General features: G+C 43.1%; 1 protein-coding gene across 4 annotated transcripts; it reads left to right on the plus strand.

The window, feature by feature from the left end:
• The first annotated feature begins 8,732 nt into the window (after positions 1-8,732).
• LOC127008766 (transmembrane protein 241-like) lies at positions 8,733-17,047 on the plus strand. 4 transcript variants are annotated; one of them, XR_007761303.1, is made up of 8 exons: positions 8,733-8,987; positions 9,785-9,897; positions 10,125-10,337; positions 10,848-11,012; positions 11,500-11,627; positions 12,405-12,549; positions 12,855-16,141; positions 16,562-17,047. XR_007761303.1 is itself a non-coding variant. In XM_050881136.1 (7 exons), exons 2-7 carry the CDS (start codon positions 9,823-9,825, stop codon positions 13,065-13,067), a joined length of 939 nt encoding a protein of 312 aa, XP_050737093.1. In that variant the 5' UTR covers positions 8,733-8,987; positions 9,785-9,822; the 3' UTR covers positions 13,068-17,047. The 4 variants fall into 4 exon arrangements, 1 of the variants encoding a protein (XP_050737093.1); XR_007761304.1 differs by having other exon boundaries at positions 12,855-15,857; positions 16,022-17,047; XR_007761302.1 differs by having other exon boundaries at positions 12,855-15,743; positions 15,892-17,047.
• Positions 17,048-19,077: the final 2,030 nt, after the last annotated feature.

The following is a 19,077-nucleotide window of genomic DNA, read 5'->3' on the forward strand; positions in this document are numbered from 1 at the left end:
GAGAGAGTATATCATCACACACACACACACACACACACACACACACACACACACACACACACAGGCAGACAGAGAGCATATCATCTCAAGGGTGCTCGGCGGGGTATACGGTAGGCCAGGCTAGGGAGGGAAAGGGACAGCTGGCAGCAGCTCAGATGGCGGCGCGTTTGGCAAGGCTCCAGTAATGCCTCATGACCGACCCAATGTGCACCGACACCCCATATACCCTCCTACCCTCTCGCTCTCTCTGTCTCTCTGCGTCCATACTATAAGCTCTCCTTTCCTTGACCATTCCTTTGTTAATATCAGTTCCAACAATATCTCAGTCTAATCAGCATATTCAGTGTCTTGTCCCGCTATGTGGCTCTCTGAATCCCTCCAACTTACATCTCCTTTCTATCCTAATCACGTGTTCTTACTTTCTGTCTCTCTCTACGTCCATACTATAAGCTCTCCTTTCCTAGACCATTCCAACATTTACTAAACATTTCGTCGCCAAAGTTCACATATTTGACAAGGCTTTCGTAGGAGTTTTGGGCATTTCCAGAAGTAGTTGTATGACCCTGGTGGTAGTTTGACCCTTCTTCTGTACCGTGAACCTAAAGAAACACTCATTAGAACCCGATTGATCCCCTCTTTGACCTTTAGAAATAGTTGAGGTGAGAAGCAAAACTGTCTTATAATACCAACCTTAGTCTCAGTTTCAGCATATTCAGTGTCTCGTCCCGCTATGTGTCTCTCTGAATCCCTCCAACTTACACCTCTTTTCTGTCTTAATCACGTGTTCTCACTCTCTCTGGTAGTATGCCTTTTTCTTTTTCTTTTTACATCAAAGGATGCGGCTCAAGGGCAACAAAAAGAGTACAAAAAAGCCCGCTACTCGCCGCTCACACAAAAGTAAAAAGTAAAGAGTAACCAAAACAGAGGGCAATTTCGGGGGCAGACCTCTCGTAGAAGTTGTTGGGATACCCATGGACTGTTTTGCAATCCTAATGGTATAGTTTGACACGGCTTATGCATTTTGAACGGGGAAAAATACTCATATAAGCCCGGTTTATCCTCTCTCTGGCCTTGGGAAAATAGTCGTAACGTAAACCCGAGCCCGGTAACTCTACGGTGGCTCTCCCCACGTTTCAGTAACTCTAGGGCACCTGGCTTAACCTATATCGTTGTAGGGGTCCACAGGCAAAGGCAAGGTCGTAGGCAGGTTGGTAAGCAAGTATAGTAACAGTAACACAGAAGCGGAACAAAGAATATTATAAGAAGAAATGTAACATAAGAACATAGTAACATAAGTCTGCAAGAGGCCGGTGGATCTATACAAAGCACCTCCTGTAAACCTAACCCCACCTAACGTCCCTACCCACAAATTGATCTGGAAAAGAGGGGACGAGACACAACGTTGGGAACACTGCTCTAGGGCCAGCCTCGCCTCGCTTCAGTATAGGTAATGGTGTCCGTCTGTTATTGAGACTGACCTTGAGGCGGGTGTTAGGGCGTCATAAATATACATGACATAGAAGATTGATAGCGACGAGAGGAAGAAGAGAAGGAGGAGGAATACGAGGAAGAGGAGGAGGAGGTGAAAGACTATGTACAGGAAGAAGAGAATGGAAAGAAGAGAAATGGATAACAGAAGAAGGAGGAGAAAAAGGAATATGGAAACTAAGAGGATGAAGTAGATAAAGAAATGCGTAACAAGAGAAACCTAACCTAACCTAACCTAACCTGACCTGATGAAAAGGAGGACGAAGATAAAGATGAAAAAAAAGAAAATAACGAAAGAGTAAAGGAGATTAAGATGATGATAATGAACTGAAAGGAAGAGGAGGAGGAGGAGGAGGAGGAGGAGGGAAGAAAGGAGGTATTGACTGAAAAAAAAGAAAGAAAGAGAAGAGCAGAGAGGAAAGGTAAGATGGAGGGAGAGAAAAAAAAGGGGGGAGAGGAGGAGGAAGAGGAAGAGGAGGAGGAGGGAGGGAGGAAGAAATAGCGCCAAGAACACTTACCTCCACCTGTCTCTGTATGTCATCTCCTCCTCCTCCTCCTCCTCCTCCTCCTCCTCTTCCTCCTCCTCCTCCTCCAAATAGTGTCAGTGTTACCCAGTCTCCTCCTCCTCCTCCTCTTCCTCCTCTTCCTTCCACGCTTCACCTAATTTTTTCCTCCTCCTCCTCCTCCTCCTCCAAATAGTGTCAGTGTTACCCAGTCTCCTCCTCCTCCTCTTCTTCCTCTTCCTTCCACGCTTCACCTAATTTTTTCCTCCTCCTCCTCCTCCTCATCCTCCTCCTCCTCCTCCTCCTCCAAATAGTGTCAGTGTTACCCAGACTCCTCCTCCTCCTCTTCCTCCTCTTCCTTCCACGCTTCACCTAATTTTTTCCTCCTCCTCCTCCTCCTCCTCCTCCTCTTCCTCCTCCTCCTCCTCCTCCTCCAAATAGTGTCAGTGTTACCCAGTCTCCTCCTCCTCCTCTTCCTCCTCTTCCTTCCACGCTTCACCTGATTTTTTCCTCCTCCTCCTCCTCCTCCTCCTCTTCCTCCTCCTCCTCCTTCTCCTCCTCCTCCTCCTCCTCCTCCCCTCCACAGCTTTTACACACACACACACACACACACACACACACAAACACACACACTTTCCTCAATACGCAGTAGATGTTCTTATTCTAACCTCGTCTCTCTCTCTCTCTCTCTCTCTCTTGGGGGTTAGGTTATGCGCCAAAAGGTAGATGTAATTATAGATCTTTTACCTGTCAGCTGTAAGGGAGAGAGGGAGAGAGGGGGGGGAGAAGGGGGTTGCACGAGGCGGCCTTACTAATAAAAGGAAGGAATATAAAGTATGGGATCAAAGGAAAGAGTAAAGTATATACGCGTGGTATCAGTGCTCATCTCCGTAGCATTGTTGGTTGGGATGGGAATGGAAGGGAAAGGAAGGGAAAGGAAGGAAAGGGTAAGAAAGGGAAGGGAAGGGAAGGAACGGAAAGGAAAGGAAAGGAAAGGAAGGAAGGAAGGAAGGAAGGGAAGGAAGGGAAGGAAGGGAAGGAAGGAAGGTTTTAGGTTTTTTAAGAGCATAAGTGAGAAAGAGAGAGAGAGAGAGAGAGAGAGAGAGAGAGAGAGAGAGAGAGAGAGAGAGAGAGAGAGAGAGAGAGAGAGAGAGAGAGAGAGAGAGAGAGAGAGAGAGAGAGAGATCGCAGCATATACGTACGTGTGTAGTTGGCTCTGATGAAGTGCTAAGGCATTGGAAGGTTGCCACGTGTAATCAGTCATGCCTCAAGATAGATGCATACCGTGCCATTACACACACACAGACACACACACACACACAGACAAAGACAGACACAGATACATACAAAGACAGACACAGACGGGATGGGAAGAGACGAGACAGGGCAGGAAGGAAGGAAGGAAGGAAGGAAGGAAGGAAGGAAGGAAGGGATGGAGAGGATGGTATTAATGTGAATGTATAAGAAGATAAAAAGATAAAAAAAAATAGGTTTGGTAAATTTTGAAAGGAAGGGAAGGGAAAGGAAAGGAAGGGAAGGGATGGACAGAGAAGGGAGGAAAGGGAACAGAAGGGAAGGGAAGGGAAGGGAAGGGACAGGAAGGGAAGGGAAAGGAAGGGAAGGGAAGGGAAGGGAAGGGAAAGGAAGGGAAGGGAAGGGAAAGGAAGGGAAGCGAAAGGAAGAGAAGCGAAAGGAAGGGAAGGGATGGAAAGGAACGGGAAGGGAAGAGAAGAAAAGGGAAGGGCTGGCAAGGGAAGGGAAGGGAATGAAAGAAACATTAAAGAAAGGGATTAAAGAGGAAGCGATGTGGAGCAAAAGGGAGAGGAGAGAGGCGCAGTTTAGAGAGAAGAAAAGAAATTAAGTGTCTGAAGTGCTTGAAAGAGAGAGAGAAGAGGAGGAGGAGGGGGAAGAGGAGCAAAGGAAGGAAGAAGGTAATGTTTAAAGAAAGGTAAAGGGAATCGAAGTCTGTTTAATGTGCTTGATGGTCTCTCTCATAAGCATCAGTTGGCATTGAGATACTTTTATAGGTTGGCGGTTGGTTTGAAGTTGTCACACACACACACACACACACACGCACTTTGTTGTTCACGCATTAGGTTTCTTATTTTAATTAACCCTTGAGCCAATATTGTACCTTGTGTGTGTGTGTGTGTGTGTGTGTGTGTGTGTGTGTGTGTGTGTAAATTAATGTCGGCTTGCTGTCAAATACGTGTGAAGAGAAGAGAATGAGAGAGAGAGAGAGAGAGAGAGAGAGAGAGAGAGAGAGAGAGAGAGAGAGAGAGAGAGAGAGAGAGAGAGAGAGAGAGAGAGAGAGAGAGAGCACAATATATAGGCCTAGTAATAATTGTTGTAGTTGTTGCACTATCGTAAGCCTTGGAGAGGTCGCACAAGGTCAATAGAGACATCCTTTTTTTAATCCATGTTGCTGTAGGCTTTCTCGGACATGTGATGAGAAGGAAGGAGATGGAGGCTGTGGTGGTGACTGGGATGTGGAAGGCAGAAAAGCAAGAGAAAGACAGAGAAAAATTTATATATGGTGTGACGAGACATGACATAGAAGATTGATAGCGACGAGAGGAAGGAGAGAATTAAGGAGGAGGAGGAGGAGGAGGAGGTGATGAAAGACTACGTTCAGGAAGAAGAGAATGGAGAGGAGAAAGATGCGAAGGAATTGATAAGAGAAGAAATGAATAACAGAAGGAGGAGGAGAAGGAATAAGGAAACTGAGAAAATGAAGCAGATTAAGAAATGCATAACAAGAGAAACCTAACCTAACCTAACCTAACCTAACCTAACCTGACCTGATGAAAAGGAGGACGAAGATAAAGATGAAAATAAAGAAAATAGCAAAAGAGTAAAGGAGATTAAGTTGATGATAATGAACTGAAAGGAAGAGGTAGAAGAGGAGGAGGAGGAGAAGGAGGAGGAGGAGGAGGGGGGATGATAGGTATCTTAACCCTGCTACGAGAGACAGAATGAGGTGGCGCTCCATGGTTGCCGAAGTCCTGGTGGTGGATACGGCACGTCGGTAAGGTTAGGTTGTAGGCTTTGTTTGTGATGGCTGTGCGGGCTGTTTCGGTATAAAGCCCGTATTCTTAAACATCTCTGTGCCTCACTTCCCCAGTGTGAGAAGCCCCTCGTAGAAATTGCTGGGCTTTTCATGGACTATTTTGTAATGCTAGAGGTAGTTTTGCACGACTTCTTCACCTTGAGCTAGAAAATCACCCTTGAGAGCCCGGTTAATCTTCTCTGTGGTCTTAAAATATATTCGTCATGGGAGCCCGATACGTTTAAGAATATGGATCTAAGACAGTCTCGGTCGGAAGCCGCGCTGGGTGTTAGAGAGCTATTGGTATGACTCTAGGAACGTCTTCAGTTGAGATTAAACGTTTTTTTTTCAAGAACTTTAGGAAAAAACACAGGAAGAAGAGATATAGCTGCGCGCGGCCTCTGTGCTCATCTCCGTAGCTTTAATAGGTATAGATAATGAGACAGAAATATAAATAGAAAAATAAATTATGTTCCTCAGCCCATTTATCCGTCGCTTTGAAATCTCATGTTGGGAATAAAAAATAAAGAAAAAATAAAGGAAAATAAATGTGGTGACGTGTTTACTGAGAGAGAGAGAGAGAGAGAGAGAGAGAGAGAGAGAGAGAGAGAGAGAGAGAGAGAGAGAGAGAGAGAGAGAGAGAGAGAGAGAGAGAGAGAGAGAGAGAGAGAGAGAGAGAGAGAGAGAGAGAGAGAGAGACCTACGTAAGAGGTTTATTTTCAGGTTTACGATAAAAAAAAAGTGTAAAAAAAGCGCTTATGTAACAAAGGGAAGAAAGATTACCACCATCACCACCACCACCACCACCACCATCACCACCACCACCACCACCATCACCACCACCACCACCACCACCTTCTATACACAACCATACAGCCTCACCAATACATAGTTAGTTAGTTAGTTAGTTATGCAAAGGACGTCATTAGGTAATACAAGTCTTATACATGAGTTAGCTAATCCTGTTGTGTTGATACTGGGGATTAGAGCACACACACACACACACACACACACACACACACACACACACACACACACACACACACACACACACACACACACACACACACACACACACACACACACACGTCCTTGGTTAAAAGAAGCCGTAGTAATTGTTTCAGTTACCTCCTTCTCTCTCTCTCTCTCTCTCTCTCTCTCTCTTCTTCCTCCACCTCTTCTTCTCTTCCTTTTCTTCCTCCATTCTTCCTTTCTCTCTTTCTTTCCTCCTTTTCTCTTTTTCTCCTTCCTTTTTTTCTCTCTCTTTCTTCCTTCTCATTTCTCCTTCATTTTCTTTTCTTTTTCTTCCTTAACACTAATTTCTACAACAACTAACAAAGAAAATACTGCAAAGAAAGAAAACAAAAAAGAGAGGATACGAAGCTGAACACCGAGGTCACGCGCACTTCAACTATACATACATACATACATACATACATATAATACATACACTAAGCATAATAAACATAAAAGCTGATTCGTCTAACCTCATTTTCTGTGTGTGTGTGTGTGTGTGTGTGTGTGTGTAGGTCACTGGTAAGCACATAAGTCAAGTTCACGTGTTTTTTTTTACGTCCTGAGCGAGTCAAGGTCACCGAGGGAGGAAACATGGAAACATGGACCAGCAGGCAGCAGAAAGCCTGTTGGCTCATTACTAGGCTGCCTGCGTTCAGTGATTTAATAAATCCGTTTGCCATAGGAGTGGCTTGCAGGGAAGGATTAAAGCACTTGTGTACCTTCTCTTGGGAACGTTCAGTTCACTCCCGATGCAGCAAAGTGGCGATCAATGCGTTTCTTGAAGGAGTTGATGGTCTCTGCGCTAACCACTTCTGCAGGAAGGCTGTTCCAGTGGCGAACAACTCTATTCGAGAAGGAGGAGGAGGAGGAGGAGGAGGAGGAGGAAGAGGAAGAGGAGGAGGAGGAAGAGGAGGAGGAGGCGCTTATCGGAGAGGAAGGGCTTCCTTATCCTGGAGAGAGAGAGAGAGAGAGAGAGAGAGAGAGAGAGAGAGAGAGAGAGAATGGGGGGAGTGAGAAAAAAAGTTCTCCGTTCTCTCTCTCTCTCTCTCTCTCTCTCTCTCATTTATCCCAGCTGGCACCTCTCCTCCTCCTCTTCCTCCTCCCTTACTAATAATACTATACCCCAAAAAAAGTGAGTGTAACCTCTCTCTCTTCAAAGGCTGTCACGGTACTATGACAAACACCACCCTTGTATACTGTCCAACACTCCCCTTTGGCTCACGTCACGCCCCTTAGCTGACAAGTGGTAAAGGCAACAGCTGCGTTCTTACGTTCACAAAGCGTATCCCTATATTGTCCGAATCCCTCATGCAAGAGTTAACCACGCACCTTCAGTCTTTCATTCCTTTCACTGTGCAACGTCTTTAGCTACGGATGGAGATGAATTGGTACAGGCGGGAAGGAGCTAAGGTGATGGGTGGGTTCCTATATGAATGTGGGAAGATGAGTTCACCACGGCCTGATCACGAGCTGGACACTTAATTCCTTTCTAGTCCTATCTCATTCTACCCCGCGTCTCAGGCTGTCCATCGTTACTGTGCGTGTGTGTGTGTGTGTGTGTGTGTGTGTGTGTGTGTGTGTTCAACCCTTCCCGTGATCCACTTCGAAGCTACATGAAGGGAGGGAAAGAGAGAACAAGATCGAGGCGAAGTGAAATAGATAGATAGATAGATAGAGGGAGAGAGAAAGAAGCCCGTCGTTACCTCTCCGCCATCTCGCCACCGGTAGTAGAAGCAGAAGAAGAAGCCTCACACAAGTATGTCAGGTAGGCAGCCCTTGAGGTGCAAAACAGGATTACACTTCGTCTCTTACCCCCATCAACCCCACCGCCAGCCGCTCACACCCAGGGAAGCTGTGACGCACCCCTTTTATATACTTGTTAGCGAGTCTTAGGGGATCATAGGTCGACAGTTTTAAGAGTAGGCAATTGGGCTCCAGTGGCGTAGTTAGCCCTGAGCTTTCATGGCTATAGCCCCCAATGGTTTATGACTAGTCCCACAACCAAGTATAACCCTTCCCAAATCCCTCATAACCCCCACAACCACACATAACCCCTTTCCGGTCCCCCACAGCCCCACGTAACCCCCTCAACCCACCACAACCACCTATAACCTTTCCCAAACCCCTCACAGCCCCCGCAACCACACATAACCCCTTTCCAGTCCCCCACAACCCCACGTAACCCCTCCCCATTGCACTACAACCACATATGACCCTGCCAAACCCCTCGCAACCCCCACAACCCCAAGTAACCTCTCCCCAACCAACCGCAACCACATACAACTCTTCCCAATCCCCTCATAACCCCCCACAACCACACATAATCCTTTTCCAGTGCCCCACAACCTCACGTAATCTCTCCTCAACCCACCACAACTACATATTAACCCTTTCCAAACCCCTCCTAACCCCCCACAACCACACATAACCCCTTTCCAGTGCCTCACAACTCCACGTAACCCCTCTCCTATCCCCCACGTACATGTTACATTATGTCCTGCAATGTCCTGCTATTAGTGCTTACCGCCCACAGGTATGAATGGAGGAAGAAAGGGAGGGAGGGAGAGAGGAGGTGAAGTGGAAGAGTGGAGAAAGAATAACAGAAAGAGGGAGAGAGAGAGAGAGAGAGAAAAGGGGAGGAGATAAGAGTGAAAAAATAGATAAGATTGTGTCCTCCTCCTCCTCCTCCTTCTTCTCCTGTACGTAGGTCTTCCTGATCATCTGTCTTCCACAAGGGCGGAACTCTATGCCATCCTTGAGGCCCTCCATATATCACTGTAGCTCTAAGGATCCTCAATAAACTCTCAATCAATCCATCAATCTTCTCCTCCTTCTCCTGGGCCGTTGAGAGGATGGATGCTGCCCCGCCGCTGACAAGATCCCAGACCTGTCATCAACACCACCACCTGGGACGGGGCCGAGGGAGGAAGGTGAGCCAATATCACCCATTTAAACACCTTTCCCACGCACTTACGACCCAGAATATAACACAGAAGACTAATACTAAGAAACTACATTGATATCACACCTGTATTTCCCTCCCCGGCCTTGTATTGTTTGTGTAAAGTCCAGTAGTTCTTTAGCGGTGTCTGGGACGGCTTGTTGAAATGGAGATGATAGATTTTGTTTCCTGTGTTTTTCATTGTTTTAAGACTCCCATAACCCGTTTCTTATGATGAATAGAGGGAGAAATTACTGTATTTTAAAGGGGATATGGTGTAGTTGGGATGCTGTCTTTGTATCTTGTGGAATAGGAGAATATAGATGTTCGTTTTCTTTCCTTTCTTTCATTGTTTCCACACCTCATAGACTGCTTGGAATGGCTTATAGAGAGAGAAAAATCATAGTATTTTAAGGGGATAATGTATAGTAGGGATGCTGTCATTGTATCTTGTGGAATTATAGAATATAGATGTACTTTTTCTTTCCTCTGTAGCAATCTTCATTTCAACACCAGACAGAAGGCTTGTAGTATTGAGAGAGATATTAACTTGTTTTCCTGTGATGCTCTTTCTTGGATCTCAATAATAATAATGATGATGATTATAGATAATTCTCAGGTGTGTTGTTACTTTACCTTCCTATATTTCTCCTTCTTTTCACACCTGACAGAAAGCTTGTTAGATAGATACATAGAGAGAAATTAACTTATTTTCCACTGATGCGCTCTTTTGGATCTCAATGATAATGATAATAATAATAATAATTCCTGTGTGTGTTGTTTCAGTTTCCCTTTGAGCCGCGCGTCCACTGTCGAGTATCACAATGACCCTCACCAAGCAACCAATCGACTTCCTAATATACCTGATACTCTTCGGATCGGCAATTTTCGTCAATAAGGTAAATGGTTTTGGAGTTGGAGATTAACACTCGTAATAATGTTCTATATAGCAAAGTGATGTCATTCTTTGTTGATTTATACCATAAGGTGCTGGCTATCATGCATGTCTTTAGTATGGGTTGCACAAATGATGGTCTCTGCTCCTAATAATGGTGTATCATTAACATATGTCTAACTTTACCCCATTCCGGTTTTTAATAATGACGTGCATCTCCGTTCTTTTCAGTATGTCCTCTCGGTGCTCAAGTTCACCTACCCGACCATCTTCCAAGGCTGGCAGACCCTCGTGGGCGGCATCCTGCTCCGAGTTCTCCTCTCCAACAAGTGTCTGTCAGTCTCCACCACAGACCTCGACAAGCCTGGGTTCATATCACTCCTGCCGTCGTTTCTCTTCTTCTCAGCGGGGATTGTTGCAAGCTCCAAAGCCCTGGCAAACCTAGTAAGCGTTGATGCCTTCCGGGGTGACTGTCTGGGTACATTGACCTAGCGAATCAAGCAGTGCAATTTTGTGCAATATTTTCATGTCCTTAGTTATAGACAATATCCTAATTTTACATGCAATAATGACCTGCTTAAGCTTACCCATTTATGCTTAGTCGTCAGTGCCACGTCTTCATCCTTTGTCTGTCCTGTTAGTTAGTTAAATAGTTAGTTATTCCTCTGTTCTTATGTTCAGATAAGACTTCTAACTACACTTGTATATATCAGACTGCTCCTTTGTCCCTGTGTTTACAAAAGGTCTTATCAAGTAGATATATTTGAATTAGGTTTAAACAAGAGCTTTAATTCCACTGTCATTACCTTCAGACAAAAACTACACTTATAGCTATATTTCAGAGTGCTCCTATGTTCCTGTGTCCATAGGTTTTGACAGAAGCCTTAATCCCACAAACATAATCCACACTCCTTACCTCCAGACAAGACTCCTAAGCACACTCCCATATTTCAGAGTGTTCCTATGTTCCTGTGCTTACAAAATTCCCTTGGGGCTGTGCTGTACCTGATGGACGTAGCTCCCAGCTTTAGGAACGTTGCCGGGCCCGTCCCCTTGCTGGCCACCCTCACCACCATCGGGACAGCTGTGGCCGCCGTCCTTTCCGATATCGACATGACGGTATGGCCTTGGCTACTTTGCTCTTTCCCCCTAGTTCATAATATGTCTTTGGTTCATGTTAGATCTATAAGACTTCTTTTATGACAATTTTTCCAAGCCCACAGAGAAGAGGAATCGAGTTTTCATATTATTTTAACATATCAGATACCTTTTATGACTTTTTCCAAGGCCACAGAGAAGATTAACCAGGTTTTCTAGGGTGATTTTCCCTTTCAAGATGCAGGAACACTCCATGGAAATCCCAGCTGCTCCTAATAGAGGCTTTTCAAAGTGGCAAACTGAGGGGCCGATATACTTAAGAAAACGGGCTTTACTCTCGCAATATCTATACACTTTCTCATAGGCTGTACATATGAGTATTTAATGCTTTTCAAACAGGCAAACTAAGGGGCCGATATACTTAAGATAACGGGCTTTACTCTCGCAATATCTATACACTTTCTCATAAGCTGTACATATGAGTATTTGATGCAAGTCGTGTCTTTAGTTTTCAGACTCCCCGTACTTCTGGATGTTGGTCAACCTGGCGTGTATGGCTGTGCAGGCGCTTCACTCCAAGATTGCCGACGCTCGCTACACGGAAGTTGACCGACTTTACTTCTCTTATGTCTTCAGGTGAGAGAGAGAGAGAGTCCTCATCATTGTTTGATTTTATTCATTTGTTTTCTTTTTTTATATGGATGGAGAAAGTAATGAAAGTGTGTATGAGAGGTTTGGTATGGGTGTGACAGCAAAGGGAATGGATTGTGGAGTGGGTGAAGCGTGGTGCACTGAGATGGTTTGGGCACGTGATGAGAATGGGGGAGAATGAATTTATGAAGAGAGTGTGTGAGGGAAGGATTAAGGGAGGGGGTGTGAAGTGGATCAATAGGGTGAGCGAGTATTGGAGCGAAAGAGTTGGAAGTAACGGGATTGAATGTGCAGAAAGGGAGTACCAGAACAGGGAGGGATGGTGACACTCGGAGATATAGATAGATAGACATATTTTTTCTTCTTAGAGAGAGTTGGAAGTAACGGGATTGAATGTGCAGAAAAGGAGTGCCAGAACAAGGGAGAGATGACGACACTTGGAGATATAGATAGATAGACATATTTTTTCTTCTTAGAGAGAGTTGGAAGTAACAGGATTGAATGTGCAGAAAGGGAGTGCCAGAACAGGGGAGGGATGGCGACACTCGGAGATATAGATAGATAGACATTTTTCTTCTTAGAGGGAGTTGGAAGTAACAGGACTGAATGTGCAGAAAGGGAGTGCCAGAACAGGGGAGGGATGGCGACACTCAGAGATATAGATAGGTAGACATATTTTTCATCTTCTTAGAGAGAGAGAGAGAGAATCATCATTTTTTCCTCTCTACCTTGATATCAGCCTTTCATTTTCTTCCCTTGCAGTGTCATCGTTCTGGCGCCTGTGTCCCTGTACTTGGAAGAGGCATTTGAGGTGCTACACTTCCCCAATGCCATGCGCTATGACTTCTACGCTGGCTGCCTCCTGTCAGGTATCCTCGGCCTGTTCCTCAACCTCTCCCTCATGAAGGTATGGCAATAATGATCATAATAATAATAATGATATTGGTAATAACACTCCACTTGTACCGTAACTCATTAGGAATATATTGTTTTTTCCTTACTTTCCGATCACTGTCTCCTAGTATATCCATATCATATGAATATCAGAGATTGACTCCTCTTTTACAGGTCAGAAATTATTTAAATCCCTTGTATTAGTAATCTGAAACCCTTTATGGACCTTGCCGCCAACTCCCACAGGTCAGAAAGTATTTAAATCCCTTGTATGAGTAGTCTGAATCCCTTTATGGAGCTTGCCGTCAACTCCCACAGGTACGGAAGCAGACTCACTTCTCGGTGGTGGATGCATCGGGGAGACTCCTTACCTCCCTCCTGGCCCTGGCAACCTTCAACGACGTTACGAGCCTCACCGTCAAGATCCTAATTGGCGTGAACCTATTTGTCGGGGTATTTGTGCCCATCCCAACCATTAGTGCCGCAGAGGAGCCGGACGAGCTTACCGAGCCACTGGTGGAGGGCGCATGAGTTGTCCAGGTGTGTGGGGGGGACTGGAGGGGCTACTAAAGGGGGCAGCTCAGGGGTGGGGGGTGAGTGAGGGGTGTCTCGGTGCTGGCCTCGGCCTTGTGAATGGGAGGTTGGTGACGAGGGGTTTGACGTGTGGTGTATTTATTTATAATGTGTACTATTGTGTCTTGGTTTGTATGTGATGTATGTGTGCTTTGAGGCTTGTACACACACACACACACACACACACACACACACACACACACACATTTAAGCAGAGAGAGAGAAAGTGCGAGAGAGAGAGAGTGTGTTTTGAGGCTTGTACATACACACATTCACACACACACACACACACACACACACACACACACACACACACACACACACACAAACACACAAACTTACACTTACATACATAAACACACACACACACATTTAAGCTGAAAGAGAGCAAGAAAGTGCGAGAGAGAGAGAGAGAGTTCATAAACATAACAATTAACTTTTTTATTTTAATTAGAGCCATTTTCCAAGAGAGATTGCATACATGGCCACTGCTGCATACATGTATTGGTGCCAAGCACATATAATTTATTCAAGAGAGGGCAGAATTGTGATGAATCAGTTTCCAAGAAGCTGAAAGGTGACACAGAATGATGAATGGCCTATAGCAAGGTGTTCTTCCTCTGCCTATAATCTTCATCCATTGGTGACGTCAAAGGGTGTGGTAGTCAGAATCAAACTCGGTTAGAATATATCCGACTCGGACTCCATTACGATATGTGTGGTGTGGTATGGTGTGGTGGAGTTTGATTTGCCTACCACTATACCGCAGAAGAAGGTATGATTTGAGGGAGTCACAGTTGAAGTCGCAACCTTAAAATTCCCGGGAGTCTGAGTCGAGATTTCTTGCATCCGACTCCACACCCTTGACGTCGCTGTAAATAGAATAGGAACGTACTGTGTGGTGAGGCCGGCAGCTGTGTTGTTTTGTCATATCAGAGATGGAACCAACACATTCCACAGGCAGCTTCAGAGCCATAGAGTACGTGCGTTTTGGCTAATATGATCACAGGTGCCATTCTTTTACCTAATGAGCCTTGCAAAATTCAAATTGGTGTTGGTATTAGTGTTTTATGTGGTATAGATATCGGCATTGTTTTGATTACGTACCTACAACACATTTTTCCTCCTCCTCCTCCTCATCCTCATCCTTCCCTTCGTTTCTCCCTGGTTCTTCCCTTTCTTCTACCTTTCCTTCACTCTCCCTTTCTTCCGCTCTCCTCCTCTTCAGCTGTCTAACTATTATCCGAGGTCTTGTCGCACAGAAAAACACTCTTGAATCACCATCACTTTGAATTTCACATGGCTCTTCTGGCAACAACATGGCGACTGTGATCAATGTGGCCAAGCGCTCTATTTTATGACTCTGGGCAGCTTCTTCCAGTCAATCTCCTTCCTTCCTTTCCCTTCAATACGTCTTTTGGTTACGATGTGTCTCATGGCGAACGAAAACGCTTGATTCAGTTTCGTTTTCACAGTTTTCCCACCAGTGATTTTTTGTCCCTCGAGAAACTTGAGTCAATATTCGCACGTCGTATGGATTAATTTTCGACTCGGTTCACACTGAGGCATATTTCCATCCATTATAAAGCGTCCATGTGTTTGTTGCGTGTTGTCGAAGGGAGAGTTTCATTAGGCACAGTTTGTAGCGAGTCATTCCTCTGCACGGTTTGTCTTCACTCAGAGCCATAGAAAGAATGGGAGAGATTGGCCGACTTGATCACATGCGCCGTTCTGTTACCAAAAGAGCCGTTTGACCCGGTAGATTTTCTTGCCCTCCCTTTCCTTTTAAACATACTCACTCCCTTCCTCTTTTTCTCCCTTTGCTGTCCCTTCCCTTCCTAACCCTTCCCTCCCTTACCCGACAGTCTTTCTTATCCTCCCTTTCTTTCTTCTCCTTTCAGCACCCTCCTCCCTTCCTTTACCTCCCTTCCCTTCCTTACCCTTCCCTTCCTTTCTCTCCTTTCCCTTCCTTTCCCTTCCCTTACCTTCCTTTCCCTCCCCTTACCTCCCTTCCTTTACCTTCCCTTCCCATCTTGTTTTTTTTATGGAAAGGGAAAAAAAAAAGAAGAGTGAAATTGAGATTGAAGGAAGGAGGCAAAGGAAAAGGAGGAGGAGATAAAATGGAGGAAAGAAGGAAGGAAAGGAGGAGAAGGAAAAGAAAAGGCCTGTGATCACATTAGCCAAACTCTCCTGGTATTCAGTGGCTCTGTTCAGACCTATAGTCACCTCTAAAAGTCTGTTCATGATATTTTACAAATGCAATTATTTTATGTCATACTTTAACTTGTATTTTTTTAACCGTACATAAATGAAAGCTTTAATTAATGTGTAGATGGTGTTACGGAAGGATTAGTTTGGGTATAGAGATCAGTTTTATATATACGTAAAGGGAATGTGTGTTACGTATTGTCCGAAGGAACGTGATGGTGTACAAGGTCTTCAGTTTATTGCCATGGGAGTACGTAATAGGACAAGATATTAATAAGGGAGTGTGTTACGAACTTTACAAATGAAGTTAAGTGTATAAAAGTCAATGGGAATTTATATTAGGACAAGATAGGGAGTTACGTATTGCCCAAATGAACGTAATGGTGTATAAGGTCTTCAGTTTATTGCCATGGGAGTACGTAATAGGTCAAGATATTAATAAGAGTGTGTTACAAACTTTCCAATTGAAGTTAAGTATATAAAGTCATTGGGGCTTTATAATAGGACAAGATAAGGGAATTACGTATTGCCCAAATGAAGGTCTTCAGTTTATTGCCATGGGAGTATGTAATAGGTCAAGTTATTCATAAGGGAGCGTGTTACGGACTTTCCAAATAAAGTTAAGTGTATAAAGTCAATGGGGCTTTATAATAGGACAAGATAAGGGAATTACGTATTGCCCAAATTAATGTAATGCGTACAAGGTCTTCAGTCTATTGCCATGGGAGTACGTAATGGGTCAAGATATTAATAAGGGAGTGTGTTACGGACTTTCCATATGAAGTTAAGTGTATAAAGTCATTGGGAATTTATATTAGGACAAGGTATGGGAATTACGTATTGCCCAAATGAACGTAATGGTGGACAAGGCCTTCAGTTTATTACAATGGGTGTTTGTAATAGGCCAAGATATTAATAAGGGAGTGTGTTACGGACTTTCCATATGAAGTTAAGTGTATAAAGTCAATGGGTCTTTATAATAGGACAAGATAAAGGAATTACGTGTTGCCAAAATGAGCGTAATATGTACAAGGTCTTCAGTTTATTGCCATGACAGTACGTAATGGGACGAGATATCAATAAGGGAATTACGTATTATCCAAGTTAACTAAATGATGTGCAAGGTCTTCAGTTTAAAACAATGGGGGGGTGTAATAGGACAAGGTATTAATAAGAGAGTGTGTTACAAACTTTCCAAATGAAGTTAAGTGTATTAAGTCATTTAGGATTTATTATAGGTCAAGATAAGGGAATTACGTATTGCCCAAATGAACGTAATGGTGTATAAGGTCTTCAGTTTCCTACCAAAACTCCTATGATAAGTCTTCTAATGAGAGTTTTTTTAGGTTCACGTTACAGTGGAAGGGTCAGACTACCACCAGGGTCTTAAAACAACCCCTGGAAATGCCCCAAAAGTCCTAGGAAAGCCTTGTCAAATATGTGCGTACTTGGGCGCTGGAAATGTATGAGAAAATGAGTCTCGGTGCATCACTGTAGGAGATAAAACAAAAAAAGTCTTGATGAATGTGCATGGGATTAATTTTGATCTATTTTCGTTAGTGAGAAGAATAGCTAGGCGAGGGTTTGTAGCAGAGCATTGGTGTAAACTGTGTAGGATAAGGTGTTTGTAGTTTGCCTTCCAGCAGACCTAGGAACCAATTGTAACCTTTTTATATGGAGTGAGTGAGTGGTCTGTATAGTAGGTTTTATTAATAAATTTTTACCCCACAGTGAAGTATTAAATATCAATGTGGTGTGTGTGTGTGTGTGTGTGTGTAAGAGAGAGAGAGAGATGACAAAGATAAAAATGTGTGTGTGTGTGAGAGAGAGAGAGAGAGAGAGAGAGAGAGAGAGAGAGAGAGAGAGAATTAATACAACAAAGAGATAAAAGATAAATAAAAGATAAGAATAAGTACAAAATGAGAGAGAGAGAGAGAGAGAGAGAGAGAGAGAGAGAGAGACTTCCCTTCATCAAACATTCTCAAATTACCAAAGAATTTACTGCGGAACAAATTTAATCAACGTAGTGAATACATTTTGACAGTTGATACATGCAGACTTTCCATGGCTTCATCTACACCGAATAAAGCCTTTCTCAGCCCACAGGTTAATGATAATAGGGTGAATATATATTTTATTGTGTGTATATATGGTTTTAAGTGTTTATTTCGCTGGTATAGAAAGATTAACATTAACTTATCAAAGGTAATATATATGAATTATGTCTATCTCCAGGCTTTCATGCATCTAATCCACCCTTTATATTAGTCTCCAGGTTAACGTTTTATTGTGTGTATAGATGGTTTTAAGTCTTTATTTCATTGTGTATAGAAAGAACAAATTTATTGAAAGTAATTCATTCATTGAGTCTATTCCAGGCCTTCATCTGCATCAAATAAAGCCTTCCTCAGTCCCTAGGTTAATAATTATAGGGTTAATATAGTTTTGTAATGCGTGAGTATATGGATTTGTTAATATAGTTTTGTAATGCGTGAGTATATGGATTTAGGTGTTATTTCAATCTTATAGAAAGCTGTATATTAATTTATTAAAGTTAATTCGTGTTGATATCCCAAACTTTATCAAATTGAGCCTTTTCAGTCCCTAGGTTAATAATAAAAGGGTTAATATAGTTTTGTAATGCGTGAGTATATGGATTTAGGTGTTATTTCAATCTTATAGAAAGCTGTATATTAATTTATTAAAGTTAATTCGTGTTGATATCCCAAACTTCATCAAATTGAGCCTTTTCAGTTCCTAGGTTAATAATAAAAGGGTTAATATAGTTTTGTAATGCGTGAATATATGGATTTAGGTGTTATTTCAATCTTATAGAAAGCTGTATATTAATTTAGGAAAGTTAATTCGTGTAGATATCCCAAACTTCATCAAATTGAGCCTTTTCAGTTCCTAGGTTAATAATAATAGGGTGGATATATCTTTATTGTGTGTATATATGGCCTTAAGTAATTATTTCATCCGGTTATACATAAATTCAGGTCCTAGACAGGTAATTATCAGCAGGTAAGGCCTTGCTCAGGTATGCGATGAAGGTATCTCAGAGTATGAGTGCAATACCTATGAAATAATGGAAGTAAATAATCTCTTTGGGGCTATTTTATCATATTTTTCATGTCTTATATCCACAGTCAAGTGTTTTACGTCATTAAAATAGGATTCATATGCGTGAGGAATTCCAATGTTTTATCTAGGTAGCGTTGTTTCAAAGAGCGTGGGTGTATATATGCATTCTCCTTAACAAGCAGTGATTAAGGGTATTTTTAGGTATGTTTGGCTGTTTTTTCATGGTTTTATTACTGTTTAGTTGAAGCAATAGAGTTTTTAAAGGCTTATGATATCGCCCAGGAAATACTAGATAAAAATAGCGGCGGCGAGGGAGTTGTATTTGCGCGATAATTATTAAATAGTGCGATAACTGTCCATCTATTATTATTATTATTATTATTATTATTATTATTATTATTACTTTTCTGTTGATCCGTTCCGCCTTGTCTCATCCTAGGTCCTCCTTGCCTCTTCTTCACACTTATACACTTCACTCTGGCTTTCCGTGCACTTTGCTTACACGGTCTTTTTACTTCTCTCTTTTTTTGCTGTTTTCTTCACTTTAGCTTTTACTTTGATCTTTTCTCTTTGCATTTCCCTTTCCTGTCCTCTTGCTCGTCTTCTATTAGTACACTTGTTCTTTTTATTTGTCTATTAGTGCTGCTTTTCTCCAGCCTCCCCATTTTGCATCCCC

This window comes from Eriocheir sinensis, chromosome 38 (assembly GCF_024679095.1).
Source record: "Eriocheir sinensis breed Jianghai 21 chromosome 38, ASM2467909v1, whole genome shotgun sequence".
Lineage (NCBI taxonomy): Eukaryota > Metazoa > Arthropoda > Malacostraca > Decapoda > Varunidae > Eriocheir > Eriocheir sinensis.